At 44.0% G+C, this 15,014-nt stretch overlaps 1 protein-coding gene across 3 annotated transcripts in view; it reads right to left on the bottom strand.

The window, feature by feature from the left end:
• Nucleotides 1-1,113: 1,113 nt before the first annotated feature.
• EPM2A (EPM2A glucan phosphatase, laforin) overlaps nt 1,114-15,014 on the bottom strand; it is a 167,251-nt gene continuing 153,350 nt past the window's right edge. For 2 of the 3 annotated variants that reach the window (XM_086708069.1, XM_025925654.2), the window contains exons 3-4: nt 11,852-12,093; nt 1,114-3,508 (exon numbers count right to left, since the gene is read on the bottom strand). In XM_086708069.1, the coding sequence (XP_086564195.1) occupies nt 3,231-3,508; nt 11,852-12,093 (520 nt within the window). In that variant the 3' untranslated portion in view covers nt 1,114-3,230. The remainder of the gene's footprint in view (nt 3,509-11,851; nt 12,094-15,014) is intronic. The other variant, XM_086708070.1, reaches the window with a different exon arrangement.

Genomic DNA, 15,014 nt, shown 5'->3' on the forward strand with positions numbered 1-15,014 from the left:
TGCCTTTTCTTCCTTTGGAAATTCCATTGCCCTTTGCTTTTTCTCATTTTAGCCATTTTTCTTCCGCTTGCTCCATTTTCCATTAATCCTTCCCCACACACGGTCCTGGCTGTTCTCGCTCATGAATTCTGCTGTAACCCTTCAGTAAATCTGAATAAATTCTGCGATTCGTCTTCCCAGCTTTTCCCTTCCCTCTGGCTGTCAATTCAAGCTCTTGCCCCAGGAATTGTGGCTTGGTGTCTCTGAGTGATAGTTTGCTCCTGTGTCAAATAAAGGAATTAACTAGGTCATCTGTAAAGAGCCTCTCAGTTGTAACTTCTGAACACCGCGACTCGGTGTTTTTCCTGTGTGGCAAGTTCTCCTTTCTAACTCGTCTTCACAGCCTGCCTTTCATACTCTGTTTCCAAGGTCCTAACCACATTTTTTTTTTCATCGTTATTTCACCCACACCTTAAGTTGGTCAAAAAAGGTTTATTTTTCTAGATATTTCTAATATTACACACAAAATATTTGAGGGACAATGATTCAAACTTAAAGACGCAAACTTATTTGGACATTTCTTAACCATGAGTGAGATTTTGCTTTTCTTTAAGAAATCTGTGACTGGAAAGTTTGGTTAATGCCAGTGACAAGCAGTTAATGGCACGGTTTCTGCTTTGATTTTCTGTGACACACTTTTGAGGTTTTCATCCTCACTTCTTTGTGGTGCCCTCACCTTTGTCTTCCTTTTGTCCTGTAACTGCCGATTTTCATCAACGACCGAAAAAATAAGAGTGACAAGGAAAAAACAATTTAGTTCAGCTGCCTGTTTCTTCTACAAATAGGGAAACACAGTATGTTCTCCTGGATTTCAGATTAAATTAATAAAAAAAATTAATCCTATAAACAGAGGTCAAAGCTTATTATTTTGAGAGAGAGAGACAGAAAGACAGAGAGAGAGAGAGAATCCCAAGCAGGCTCTGCACTCAGCACGGAACCTGATGTGAGGGTCAAACTCATGAACCATGAGATCATGACCTGATCTGAACTCACGAACTGTGATATCATGACCTGAGCTGAAATCAAGAATCTGACGCTTAACCGACTGAGCCACCCACGTGCCCCAATCAGAGGTCATTTTTAATGCTTTTATTTAGCAAAATTCCAGGTGATTTTGAAATACATCAGACATCCATTTATTGAGGACAAGAGAGGTTATTCTAAAACATTCTTTAATAGCACTAAACTGATTTTGCCTATCAGGAGAAAAAGGAAGAAAATCCATCCATAGGGGTCTTTCTATAGTGGTGGTTACATAGCTGAACTTCTTAGGCATTAAAGAAATTCTCACACACATGTACACACACACATAATTAGAAATATTCCATTTTTAAGACTGAGTTTTACACAACACATTATGATCATAAATGGGTTACTTGGATACAATAGTTATCTCTAGTTATTTTTAGCAAGGGAGCTAGATTTCATAATACTCAATCCTGCCTTATAAATTTAACTTTGTAAACTTGCAGGAGAAATGTGAGCTGTCTGGCCTTCTCTGACAAATCAAAAGTCATCCCGCGAGTCCCACAGTGAGGACACCCCTCCCTCCTCTGAACTCCAGGGAACTTACCCATGTGTCCCCCATACGTCCTAATTCACAGTCTCTCATATCTATCAATAAATAATTATGGAAGAAAAAAAGGAGCAGAAAAATAAACAGGCATTGTAACTTAATAGAAAAAGCACAGGCATTGAATCAGACAAACCAAGCTTTGTATTTCATTTCCTCTGTTTATTCACCGTGTGATGCTGGGCAGTTGATTTAACTATCTGAGCCTTCGTGTCCTCATCTATGTATCAGAAGTAACGAACCGCCCTCATAGGGTACTGTGAAGGTTAAATTAAAATTGTAAAGCACCTGGCACACACGAGGCACCCAATAAAAGTTACTTCTCCTTTCCCCTATTCTGGCATATCATTGGTGGTTCGACCCTGCAGTGTGGTTGACTGAACACACGGCTGTTTCTGTGCCGCGACCTTTTCGAAGGCAAAGTCTTGTTAATCTTTGTATTTCCTACAGAACCTAGGGTAGTGAGCTAGATATCCTGGAGGCACAGTTAACTACATGTTGTTTTAAACTGAGGGCTGAAACAGGATGGCTCCTAAACTGTGCAACAATTATTCATGGATTGGGGCTCTTTTGGTAGGACAGCTCCCCTCTTGAGCGATGGCTCCGGCCACTTGGGTGTTGAGACAGCCCATCATATTTCAAATTAGGTTGCCCAAAACATAACCACTTTCCTAAATTCTCTGGCAACTAATCAGAATGATGTTCCATTTCTCGCTGTAGACACTGCTGCAGAAAAACTGACCCTATTCTGAGAGAAACAGAATCCACTATACTGTGCTGAAAAGACAAGTTGTGTTGAAAGCACTGAGTCACCTCAACGTGGGTTTTAAACACCAGCTGGCCCCCGACTAGCCCTCAGACCTCGGGCAAGCCATCAATGCTCCTTGAACCTCAACTAAAACAAGGAGACAGACAATAACTCCCCTTTGGTTGTCACACAGGGTTGTGGGTAGAGAAGAAAGGTGATTCCCTAGAACCAACTTGAACAACTGTGAAGCAGGATGCCAACACAAAGTCTAGAAAACCATCACTTTTCAGTCAGTGTGAGCTCTTCCTTCGTCACAGCCCAGGCCTCTCCCCCTATTCCCTTCTCTGGCAACTGACCAGCTCTCATTTTATCATTTCAATTCAGTTGAGCAGGAAAGCGATGCACCTGTGTGTGTGTATGTGTGTATGTGTGTGTATGTATGTATCAACACACAAGTGACCAAATCTACAATCCTGCCTGTCACATTACAATGCAGCAAGAAGATGTGGTCATTAATTCGCACAACAAATCCAGCAACTGTAAAGCAAAGGGCTGGTGTGCAGGCAGGCAGCAGGAACTTGATGCATTACTTTTCTGTCTGATGCTAGAACACTGCACAGCCAATTGCTTGTGGCTTTTTCTCATGTGTCAGTCACAATTTCCACTGTAAAACATTTCAAAGAAAATACAGTCCAACCAAAGCATAATAGAAAGTGAGCCCCAGACTAGAGGGGGCGGGTTGTGGGAAAAGCCAAGTGACCAGTCTTGTTAGTTCTGATGGAATCTTTGTTTCTAGGTCTTTCCACTGACGTCACCTAAGGAAACTGGGTTCCGAAGGACATCGGGAGGGTGGGGAGGCAGATGGGCCATCTACACACTACACACGGAAGAACGAACCTTCCCAAATTTCTGAAAAAAATCTTCTTCTGCCCGGGCCAATGCGTCTTCATCAATGTACACAGCCGGCCTTTTGGCCATGAGGAAGTACTGCACCTTCCTCAGATTCCAGCCCAGCACGTACTGGAGCCAGCCGCACACGGCCGCGGTGGACCGGCCGACCCCGGCGTTGCAGTGAACGTACACGGTGTGTCCATTCTCGAGCAGTGCGTGGAGGAGACAGACAGCCTGAGGCAGCATCTGTACTCGGCCTGGGATTGAGAAAGCACAGCACATACACATGAATAACGAACCCCAATATCGCCACTAATAATAAGTCCTGCAGCGCCTGGTGAAATCAGTGCCATGCAGAGAGAGGCGGGGACGTTAGAGCTGGCTCCATTCCTTTGTTTTGACGGAGAAGGTGAGACGATATCAAAGCCCGCTAATGATAAAGCAGAAAGAGCCCTCCAGAGGCAATGGATCAGCTCTGAACCTTCACTTGCTTTTGCTTTGAGTGACTTCTGCATCGGCGCAACTTTCCTTTCAAAGAACAGTTAACCACTGTCTATAGTCGGAAGAATGGATTTTTACATCTATCAGATTGGCTTGTACAGATTGGGCAGAGATTTAGAGGATTTCACCTGGACTTTCTTTAATCCAAATGGATCTTCGGGATAAATGCAAAACACAGAATTAATCCATGTTCGTCAAAGGAGTCAATCTTCTTCACTCAATATATGCTAATTTTCATTTGGCCAATGAGATGCTAACATTAATTGATACACATGTGATAAACGATCATTCATTTGTTCCCTCATGAACCAGTGAGTATTGAAATGATTCCATTTCTCCTTTGCTGTGCAACTGTGATTATAGTTATTATCACCTCGTGACTATTATTTTGATTATCAGGTGATCAAATGTCTTCTCTTTTACACACTGAAAGGATAGGCAATGGTCTGCTCAGACCTGCTGGACTCTCTTATCTCATGAGAGGCAGGAGCCCCCTTAAGTCATCAAACTCCTAGATGCCTGGAGTTTCTTTTGCACACAGGTTCTCAGAGCAAAGAGAGTAAATTTGTGGCAGGGCGGGTGGGGGTGGATGACGGTCACTATAAATTATTTCAAAGGGGAATGAAAGAAGGAAACTATACGGATTACCTAACCTGGATTATGTGCCTGTGACTTGACACGCTCTAGCTACTCTGTGTTCTCAAATTCACAGGGGCACAATGGCGCTTCACGTTGCTACCCCCCTGGATAACTGGAAAGGTGGGGGAACCCCCCCCCTCAAATGATTTCAGTGCAGATCCTCACGGAGGCCTGGAATTCCATGGTGGAGTGGAGCTGCGAGATCATGAGAACCACTGAAGTAAGTTTAGACTTCCCTCTTTATTTATTTTTTTTTTAATTTTTTTTCAACGTTTATTATTTTATTTTTGGGACAGAGAGAGATAGAGCATGAACGGGGGAGGGGCAGAGAGAGAGGGAGACACAGAATCGGAAACAGGCTCCAGGCTCTGAGCCATCAGCCCAGAGCCTGACGCGGGGCTCGAACCCACGGACCACGAGATCGTGACCTGGCTGAAGTCGGACGCTTAACCGACTGCGCCACCCAGGCGCCCCTAGACTTCCCTCTTTAGATGTCCTCTTTTAAAATGCAAGTGCCCCTTAAGAGGCCAACACAACACATGGGAATCAGGGGTCAGCATCTCAGAAGAACAGATAGATGTTACAAGACCCCATCATGGTTTGAAGGCCCTCTCACTTGCCCCTCCGTCTGGGGTGGGTCCACCTTAGCCTCAGGCTCACCTTGCTCTGAGACAGGAGCAGAAATATCTACATGGAAGCCAGTACAATATTCTACGTTTGCTGCTGACATTCTATTCATCACTTTCCAAGGCATCTAAAGCTACAGGTCCCACACAGCAGTTTAGGGCCATTTCTGACTGGAATGTCTTTAGTCAGGGCACCCTTCGCAGTTCCTCAGGCTCCATCTCCTCCTACTGCCTGTTGCCATACGTTCGTGCTCCCTGCCTGATCGCTGAGGGCATCTGAGGTGGGGACACACCAGCTCCTCTGTGCCACTTGAGTTTGCAGGTCCAAACCCAGCCATCAACTGTAACCGATTTGCACTTCCTTGCTAGGCTGTGGGGTACTCTGAGGTTAGAGCTGGGGGGGGGGGGCATCCCATACAGGCAGCTGCTCATGGCACTTCCCCAGAGGCAGTCACATATCACTGGAGATGGAAAGATGCAAAATGTCATATGCACCAGAGAGCTGTCTCATTGCGTGCCTCAGGGAGAGTACTGTGTACTTGACTTACCATGTGAGCTGGGAGATCAGAAGAGGCAAAACTTCCAAAATATGCTTGAGCAGCCCTGCCAACAAGGGTGAGGCCTGCCCACGTGCAAGGCTTTTGTTCTGCGGAAGGGGTGTTAGAGGTGTAGCCCAAGTAATACTGGCTGGGAAGGGAATGACCATACAGCAAACTGTGAAGCCGGGCTCTTCCTGCTCCTGCCACAGCTGGCATCACGTGCCAAGCTCCCTGTTATAGCCGCCTCTCCAGCTACCGTGTACTTTGCCAGGAGATGAGCTGAAAACAAATTTGTTTTCTTGAAATACAGCTGACATACGATGTTAGTTTCAGGGGTACAACCCAGTAATTGGACAATTCTATACTACATGCTATGCTCAGCACAATAGGTGTAGTTACCATCTGTCACCACACAATATTATAAGATTACTGACTAGGGGAGCCTGGGGTGGCTCAGTCGGTTAAGCATCCGACTTTGGCTCAGGTTCTGAACTCACAGTTCGTGAGTTCGAGCCCTGCATCGGGCTCTGTGCTGACAGCTCAGAGCCTGGAGCCTGCTTCAGATTCTGTGTCTCCCTCTCTCTCTGCCCCTCCCCTGCTCACACTATCTCTCTCTCTTTCTCTCTTTCTTTCTCTTTCTCTCTTTCTTTCTCTCTCTCTTTCCCTCTCAAAAATAGATAGGTTTAAAAAAAATTAATAAAAAAATATAGCCTTGAGAATTATTATTAACATGGATTTTCATTCAGTGTCCAGTGTCCAAATAGTGACCATGTGCTGTAGGAGCTTCTGGAGTCAGAGCCCCAGCCCCTGTGTTCAGCTTACACAGCATCGATGCCACCAACCTGCCCAAGCCCAGGTTCACATGGACCCATCAGGATCCCTTCCCCCAGCGCACTCTCTGGCCAGAGATTCCCGGAGGAAGGGTCTGCATCAAATGGCCCAAATGAGGCAATATCTCTCCCTTTCCTTTTTATCTGTAAAAGGTTCTTCAAGAGGCATGCATACAGCTTAGAAGTTGAAAAGGGAAATGTGTGAGTTTGGAATTTTGTGACCTCGGACATGTAGTCCTGGAAAGTAAGTGGCAGCTGCCATCGGGAAGCTCCAGAAGGCCCCCCGTTTAATTGCCAGTCTCACCCTGCAGTGGTCTTCTTCTAGAATCACTTAGCCACCTCACTTAAGAACTGCCACACAAATATTTCAATAACATAACAAAAAACTAAATAAGAAGAAAGGACAGCAGACAAGGACCTGGTTCAGGATGTCCACCTGTCTCGGCCTGGCCTCCACTGGAGCTCTCACTTATTTTGATGTCTAGGGACTACAAATCAGTCTACTTTGATTAATGACAGCTAACATCTACCTGCCCCTTCTACCTGCCAAGTGCTGTTCTAAGCACTGTGCATGCAATAGTTCATTTACAATCACCTTTTAACAACTATGAGGTTGGTGCTATTATTATCCTCCGTTTATACCTGAGGGAACTGAGACGAGGAGATTTGCCCAAGGTGACCATTCAAACCCAGTCAGCACAACTCCAGAGTCTCTGGTCTTAACCACTATACTACTGCCCTTCCCTAACCTGCCTGGTCTGTGGTACTTGCTGGCCCCCATGCTGTCAGTCTGAATTCTCAGCCTCTGACCCCGACCTACCTGGTTACACTGTTGCTCCTAACCCAGGTGAGAGCAACATCCTCACTGGGGGTTAGGCCTTCTGCCCTATAGGAGCTTTCTGTGCCCAAGGGGCCATATCCCTCGATTATAAAACCCATTCTAGGGAGCCTGAGCTAATGCAAAACCCACCAAGGAATAAAAAGAGGGTGTCCATAATCAGAGCTTGCACAATAAACCGGTGTCAACAAGGGCCTCTAATTTTTCATGTTTCATATACTTTGGTTCCATATAGAAGTTAATTAGGTAAGAAGTTTCCATGCATACAAATGATAATACCTAAAGGCAAGAGAGAAATCCAGATTTTTTATAGCAAGTATTCCAAATTTTAACTGTTGGCAACTAAGTTGAAAATTTTAAACCCTGTGCAGGTCTAACAAAACATTTAACTGTCTGTGGTTCTTACTTTGGAATTTAAAACAGGCCTTGGCTCTCAGTGGATGCTCAAGAAGCATTCATTAAGTGCATGAATAAAAAATAAAATGAAACAAAATCCAATAATACTAATTAGATCTGAGACACTACCAGACCCCTCTAATCTAACTTGTGGTCCACACCTCCTCTAGGCTAATCCGACTCTGTAATGATTAAAAGCTTCTTGAAAGCATGCAGTGAGCAAACAAAGATTGGGAGAAAGGGGACAAGGGCTTGAAATCAGGCAGAGGAGTGGAAAAGGCCCTGAAGATGCCCTTTACCTAAGGTTGACCTTGAAAGAAATTACTTCTGGAACATCTCTCAGCCTTTCCAACACACACACACACACACACACACACACACACACACACTCACTCACTCCCTCCCTTCCTTTTTTATTCCAGGCAGATTTATGGCAGGATACATGATTATTTTATTTGAGCATATCTCCTTTTTCACCTTTGCAGTGTAATACAGATAAGGTCCATACTGTCTAGTACATCCTCTGGTAGAAAACTAAGAACTTGGGACTAAAAAATATAGTCCCAACTTTGTGATTTTCAAAACACTTTCATATCAATCATCTTATTCTATTGTTATAAACCTATGAGGCAGAAATAATTACCCCATTTTCCAAATGCAGGAGCTAGCCTGCTTGATATCACAAAGCTCCGTGGTGGCAACAAGGCCCAAGCCCAAGGTGTTGTGGCCCCAAGGTCAGTGACCGCCTCATGGCAGGGCTGCACGCACAGGGTAGCGTTGGACAGAACTGTCCAAACAAAGGGGCAGCTGGGGACTCTGGGAAGCACATTAAGTCGTTTGGGAGGCAAGGGCAGACCATTTGTTATCACCAGCACTGCACTGATAGAGGTCAAAACACAATCGGAGTACTTCCTATGTGAAAGAAAACTGAATTTTAATGAACAGACTTGGGTTTTTTTTCAGGTGACTGCTAGATTTGGGAGCTTTTCATGTCTCAGGTGAAAGACACAAACCAATTTTTTTTTAAGAAAAGAAAAGAAAAATCCTAACTAACTCCTCTACATATGACAAAATGTACAAGAGTAAGGATCGATAGTACAATTGATTGTAACAGGCCTGTGACAACCAGTGGTGACAGTCAGGCCTAACACACTGTCTTCTTTCTCAGACTTTATCTGACAGCATTATGCTACAGCTCAAAACACTTCCAGATGGATTTTTCTCTAGAGTTCTAAAAATATTCAGCTAAATTAACCTGTATGTACATTGTACTAATATTGTGAGCCACACAGATTAATCTATTGGTCCAAACCTCCCCTGCGACTCTGGAATGGTCATTAACCCTTTGATTACTCCCCCAGTTATGCTGAGCCAAAGAAAGCCTTCATTTAACCTTCAGAGTTTGCCAAGTGGGAGCTTTCATTCGCTGTCATTGGTGTTGCCAAACTGCCTCAGTGTAGAAGGTGTTCCCCTGTTGTGGTGGGGATGGGGACCTGGTGACCCTGTGACCCCCCAAAAGAATTTAACACAACTACAGTGGGGCTTTAGGGGTGGAGTTTTCCCTCAGGCTTCTGCATACCCCAAACTATGGAGCAAACACCTGTTAGTCACCAGGGCCCTCGGGTAATCAATGCCTGGAATGGAACGGGACACGGCTACAGTTAGCAGCTCAGCTACTCCAAGCTTGTCTCACGTTACACTCCCAACGGGTAACGACGCTATGAAATCAGAATCAAAGCAGCAAGAATCAGAACGCTCTCTGGAAGCTACAGGCACGTGGTCCTTACAATCTTCTCTGTTTTGAAACCAGAAACACAAAGCACTTTCGTATCAATCATCTTACTCTATTTTTATCATCTTGTAAGGCAGAAACTATTACCCTATTTTCCAAATGCAGGAACTAGCTTGCTCCATATCACACAGCTACTCAGGGGCTTTCATTCTGCTGTCACCAGTGTTTGTCAAACTGCCCCGGGGTGGAAGGCACTCCACTGTTGTGGCGGGGAAGGGGGCCTGGTGACTGCGTGACCCCCACAAAAGATTTTAACACAACTATAGTGGGCCTAGATTCAACCGATGGTCTTATGTGCAAGCGAAGTTATTTTGTTTCCTTGAAAAACAGCACAGCTCTAATGGCTCAATCAAGTTTCTTTGGACCAGCATTACCACCAAGAGTAACCAAACAATCTCCTCTTCAGGAAGAAAAATTACACCTCATCCCGAGTGATGGTTCAGTCCAGTCCGGCCATGAAAACCACCTGAGATTCATAAAGAGCCAAGGCAGGCGACAGCCAGGTTCCCAAGGATCCTCAAGGTCTTCTGTCCCCACCTACATCCTGGACTGTTGACTCTGGGGAGACAAGCCATCTCCCTGGCAAACGGTCTTTGTCTAACTCCAGGTCATCATGAGCACAGGGGACTGAAAGTCCACATGAGCACGCAGGGAGTAGCGTCGTAGCGCTGTGTCTGCAACCACGATCCAAGTCTGACTGCCTGTGTTGAAATCCAGGCTGTGTGTCTTTCCCTATGACCTTGGCCACATTACTTAACATTTTCGTACCTGTCTCTCTTCTTCTGCAAAATGGAGATAACTACATATGCCTGGAGTCTTGTCGGAATTATATGAGTTGGGCACGAAACTGCTTAGGAGGGTGTCTGGTACGTTATGTACTTTGGGGGGAAGAGGACTGAGGGTGGAGACATTTCCTGGCTAGGCATCCCTGCCTTCCTTCTTTCCCCCAGAATAGCAGTTCACCAAAGTCCCTTGCCAATGCCATTCCCACAGCCCTCTGCTGCCCCCTGCTGACAGCCGGTTGAACTAGTAGTGTAACTTGGTTCTCTCAGCTTCACTTCCCCTCATTCCTTTCCCAGAGAGAACCTTACTCTACCGCCATGCTGAAATACAGAGCATTCCTGTAAAATGCCATGCCTTAGGCCTTGACTTACACCGTTTCATCCACCTGGCATGCCCTTCCTCCCTCTCCATCAACCTGTCAAAGCCACGCCCACCTCAAATGCCATGACATTGATATAGCCTCCCTGTGCTTTTCTCCCCACCTCATAACCCATGAGGAACACGTGACTCATTACTCGCATCACATTCTTCTCTGCATTGTAATTAGTTTTGAGCTTGTCTTATCACCTCTTGCCATTAGATCAAAACTATGCCTTCTGTCTCTCTCATTTTCCCAGCAGCACACGTGTCCTGACCCCTCTTCACAAAGACATGCTCAGCCAGTACTTGTGCAGTAACTACAGCCTCACCATTGCCACCCTGCCCCCAACTGTGTCATCCCTCATTATCTCTCACTTCAACTATCGCAGTAACCTCCTAACTGGTGTCCCCAGATCCACTGAGAGCCCACCTCCATCTTTTGTCCACGGGGCAAACCGCACTTCTGAAGGGGAAAAAAACAAAAAGGTGATCTTGGCACTAGCCCAGTCTCCCACCCTTTCAACTGCTTCTTACTGCTTTTAGGAGACAGTCTAAAATCCTTATTGTGGCCCAAATCTGCAAGATCCTCTTCCTTCATTCCCTGACCTGCAGCCATACTGGGCTTCTTTTAGAACATTCTATGTTCTCCTGCAGCAGAGACTTCCTAAGCTGCCCCCTCTTGCCGGAAGCCTCTTTCCCACCTCACCCCCAGCAACCCCATCCTTTGATCTAGCTCAAACATACCTAGGAAAACCTTCCTTGACCCTCTTCCTACATCTGATTTGCCTGTGCCTATGCTCTCACAGCAGTATCTTTCTAACAAAAGTTTCATCGTATTTGTGAATTTCTGTTCGTAGTTATTTGATTAATGTGTGTCTTCCCTTTAGGACTATAAGGTCTATGGGGACAGGAGCTATGTCTGCTTTTCCTCACCACTGTGTTCCCAGCTGCCGGCATAATGCCACACATACATCAGGCACACAATAGACATATAGTTAATGAATAAACAAATCAAAGGAGCCATGTTAAACAGAATCTTGGCCAAATTATCAAAATATGTCAAATCTATTAAACCTAAAACCTTATAGTTATTCCATTTCTATCACTCATATTTAAGTCACTCAATTATAGACATAAAGGTAGGTGGGTAGGTAGATAGGTAGGTAGATAGATGATTGATAGATAGATAGATAGATAGATAGATAAGACAGACAGACAGACAGACAGACAGACAGACAGCGATGGCTTCTCTGAAACACTTCAACAAGAAGCCAGAAAGATTTTTCTGATGCTTACCTTCAGTGCTCATATCTGGGGTCGGCATCCAGATGTAGACCAAGCCTTCTTCCTTATATAGCTTAATCATGGTGTCTGGAGTCATGGGTTCTGGGTAGCGGTTACAGCCTGAGGAATTCTGTACAATATCCCATTCAGTCTGGAAATTCATTACAGCCGTAATCCCCAATTCGTGCTTCAGTTTGATGGTTACATGCTCCACTTGACGAGGGCAGCTACCCAGCCAGATATTTGGGAGAATTCTAATGAGAATACATAGAGGCAACTATTATTATTGTTACTGTTATGGTTTGAGGTCTGAGGAGCTACAGAAAATATGTGGTAATAAAATGCAATTAACCTTTAAATCTGACACAGGAAATTCTGCATTAACAATATTAGATGTTGTAACAATATTATTGATATAATAATATTATTATTGAAAGAAAAAATACCGTAATGTTGTTTTTAAGGAAACAAACAATTCAATTAACTAAAATGCTAGGAAATAGGCAATAGCAAGACAAATCCAGCAACATATTAAAATAAGTCCACCAAGTTGTATTTATTCCTTGATTGTATATGTGGTTCAACATTTGGAAACTCATCCACATATTTCAAACACTAATAAGTTAAAGGCAAAACTCCCATGATTATGGGAGTAAATCCTATAAAACATTTACAAAAATCAGCCATCATTCCTGTTTAAAACTCTGCGTAAAAATTTCAAATAGTAAGAGAACTTTTAAACACCAGAAACTAACAAACAATAGTCTTCTTTTAAACAAAATCAAAGTCAAGATTATATCTATTAGTACCCAACATTGTCTTACATGTTTCACCTAATGCTACAAGTTAAGAAGAAATATAACTATCTGTAAAAAATCAAAAAAGAAAAAGAAAATGTCATTATTTTTCAACTATGTTTCCATATCTAAATATCCCAAAGTCTAGATTCTACCCTCAAAGTTTCTGAGTCAGTAGATCTGGGTTGAGAGTCCAAGAATTTGGACTTCTCTAACAAGTTCCCAAGCAATCCTGATGCTTCTAGTTCAGGGCAAAACTTTGAGAATCACTCCTTAAAAGACTCAATTACAAAGCTATACAAAATATTACAGGTATTAAGATATATGGATTAAGGAGAATGTACCAAAATCAAACAGCTTTTCTGTGTGCCAGCAGTAGCCAGGTAGAAATGGGGAGGTGGAGGGGTGCCTGGGCGGCTGTGGCTCAGTCGTCTGACTTCAGCTCAGGTCATGATCGCTCAGTTTGAGAGTCTGAGCCCCATTTTGGACTGGCTTCCATCAGCACAAAGCCCACTTGGGATCCTCTATCCCACACTCTCTCTGTGCCTCAAAAATAAATAGACATTAAAAAAAAACAGAGGCGTGCCTGGGTGGCTCAGTCGGTTAAGTGGCCGACTTCAGCTCAGGACATGACCTCACGTTTTGTGGGTTTGAGTCCCATACTGGGCTCTGTGCTGACAGCTCAAAGCCTGGAGCCTGCTTCGGATTCTGTGTCTTCCTGTCTCTCTGCCCTTCCCCCCACTCGCACTCTCTCTCTCTCTCTCTCTCTCTCTCTCTCAAAAAACAACTTTACGTTCATTTGTTAATAAACAATAAAAAAAAGAAATGGGGAGTTAGAGGTGAATCTCATTCAAAAATAAAAGCAAAATTATAAAACAACTAGGAAGACATTTAACCAGAAAGATTTATGAAACTTTATTGGACATTAAGAAAAAAGACAATGAATAAATAGATATACTGTGATATTATAATAATATATATTTGGTCTTCATCGCAGTTCCTGGCACAGTTTCCTGAGTGATGAGAGCCATAAGGTGTCTTTTGCTGTGTTAATGAAGTAACTTCTGGATAGCACCTAAGGATGGCCTGGTTGACCAGGGGAACCAACTTTGTGATTAGAGGGACTGAACCTGAAGTCCCACCCCTCGGCTTCCAGGAAGAGAGAGGGCTAGAGGTTGAGCCAATCATCAGTGGCCAATGATTTAATCAATTATCCCTAGATAATGAAGCTTCCATAAAACCCAGGATTCCAAGGTCAGGATTCCAAAACTTCCAGGTTGGTGACACAGAAAGAGTGGGGCTCCCAGAGAAGGTCTGGAAGCTCCAAGCCATCTCCCACATTCCTTGCCCTGTGCGTCTATTCCATCCATCTGTTCCTGAACTATATCCTCTTAAAGTAAGCCAGTAACCTAGTGAAACATTTCCTGAGTCTGTGAACTGCTCTAGAAAATTAATCAAACCCAAAAGAAGGAAGGGGTCATAGTACCTGTGATTTATAACCAGTCAGAAGCACAGGTAACAACCTGGGCTTGCAACTGACATCTGAAGTGGAGAGTGGGGGACAGTCTTCTAGGACTGAAATCTTAACTTGGGAATCTGATGATACTTCCAGGTAGATAGTATCAGAGTCAGGTCGAATTATAGGACCCCAAGTTGGTGCCCAGAAAATTGATGACTGTATGGGGAAACCTCCTCACCTCACACACATTGAAATTGGGTCCCAGAAGTGCCCTGCAGGTCCTCATCACGCCAGGGACTATCCAAAATGACCAAGCGGAAGAATTCCCCTCAGAAGAATCTCCAGGAAATAACAACAGCTAATGAGCTGATCAAAAAGGATTTAAATAATATAACAGAAAGTGAATTTAGAATAATAGTCATAAAATTAATCGCTGGGCTTGAAAACAGTATAGATGACAGCAGAGAATCTCTTGCTACAGAGATCAAGGGACTAAGGACCAGTCACGAGGAGCTGAAAAACGCTTTAAACGAAATGCATAACAAAATGGAAACCACCACGGCTCGGATTGAAGAGGCAGAGGAGAGAATAGGTGAACTAGAAGATAAAGTTATGGAAAAAGAGGAAGCTGAGAAAAAGAGAGATAAAAAAATCCAGGAGTATGAGGGGAAAATTAGAGAACTAAGTGATACACTAAAAAGAAATAATATACGCATAATTGGTATCCCAGAGGAGGAAGAGAGAGGGAAAGGTGCTGAAGGGGTACTTGAAGAAATAATAGCTGAGAACTTCCCTGAAGTGGGGAAGGAAAAAGGCATTGAAATCCAAGAGGCACAGAGAACTCCCTTCAGACGTAACTTGAATCGATCTTCTGCACGACATATCATAGTGAAACTGGCAAAATACAAGGATAAAGAGA

Source organism: Puma concolor, chromosome B2 (assembly GCF_028749965.1).
Source record: "Puma concolor isolate L17-30 chromosome B2, mPumCon1.1.hap2, whole genome shotgun sequence".
In the NCBI taxonomy this organism is placed as follows: domain Eukaryota; kingdom Metazoa; phylum Chordata; class Mammalia; order Carnivora; family Felidae; genus Puma; species Puma concolor.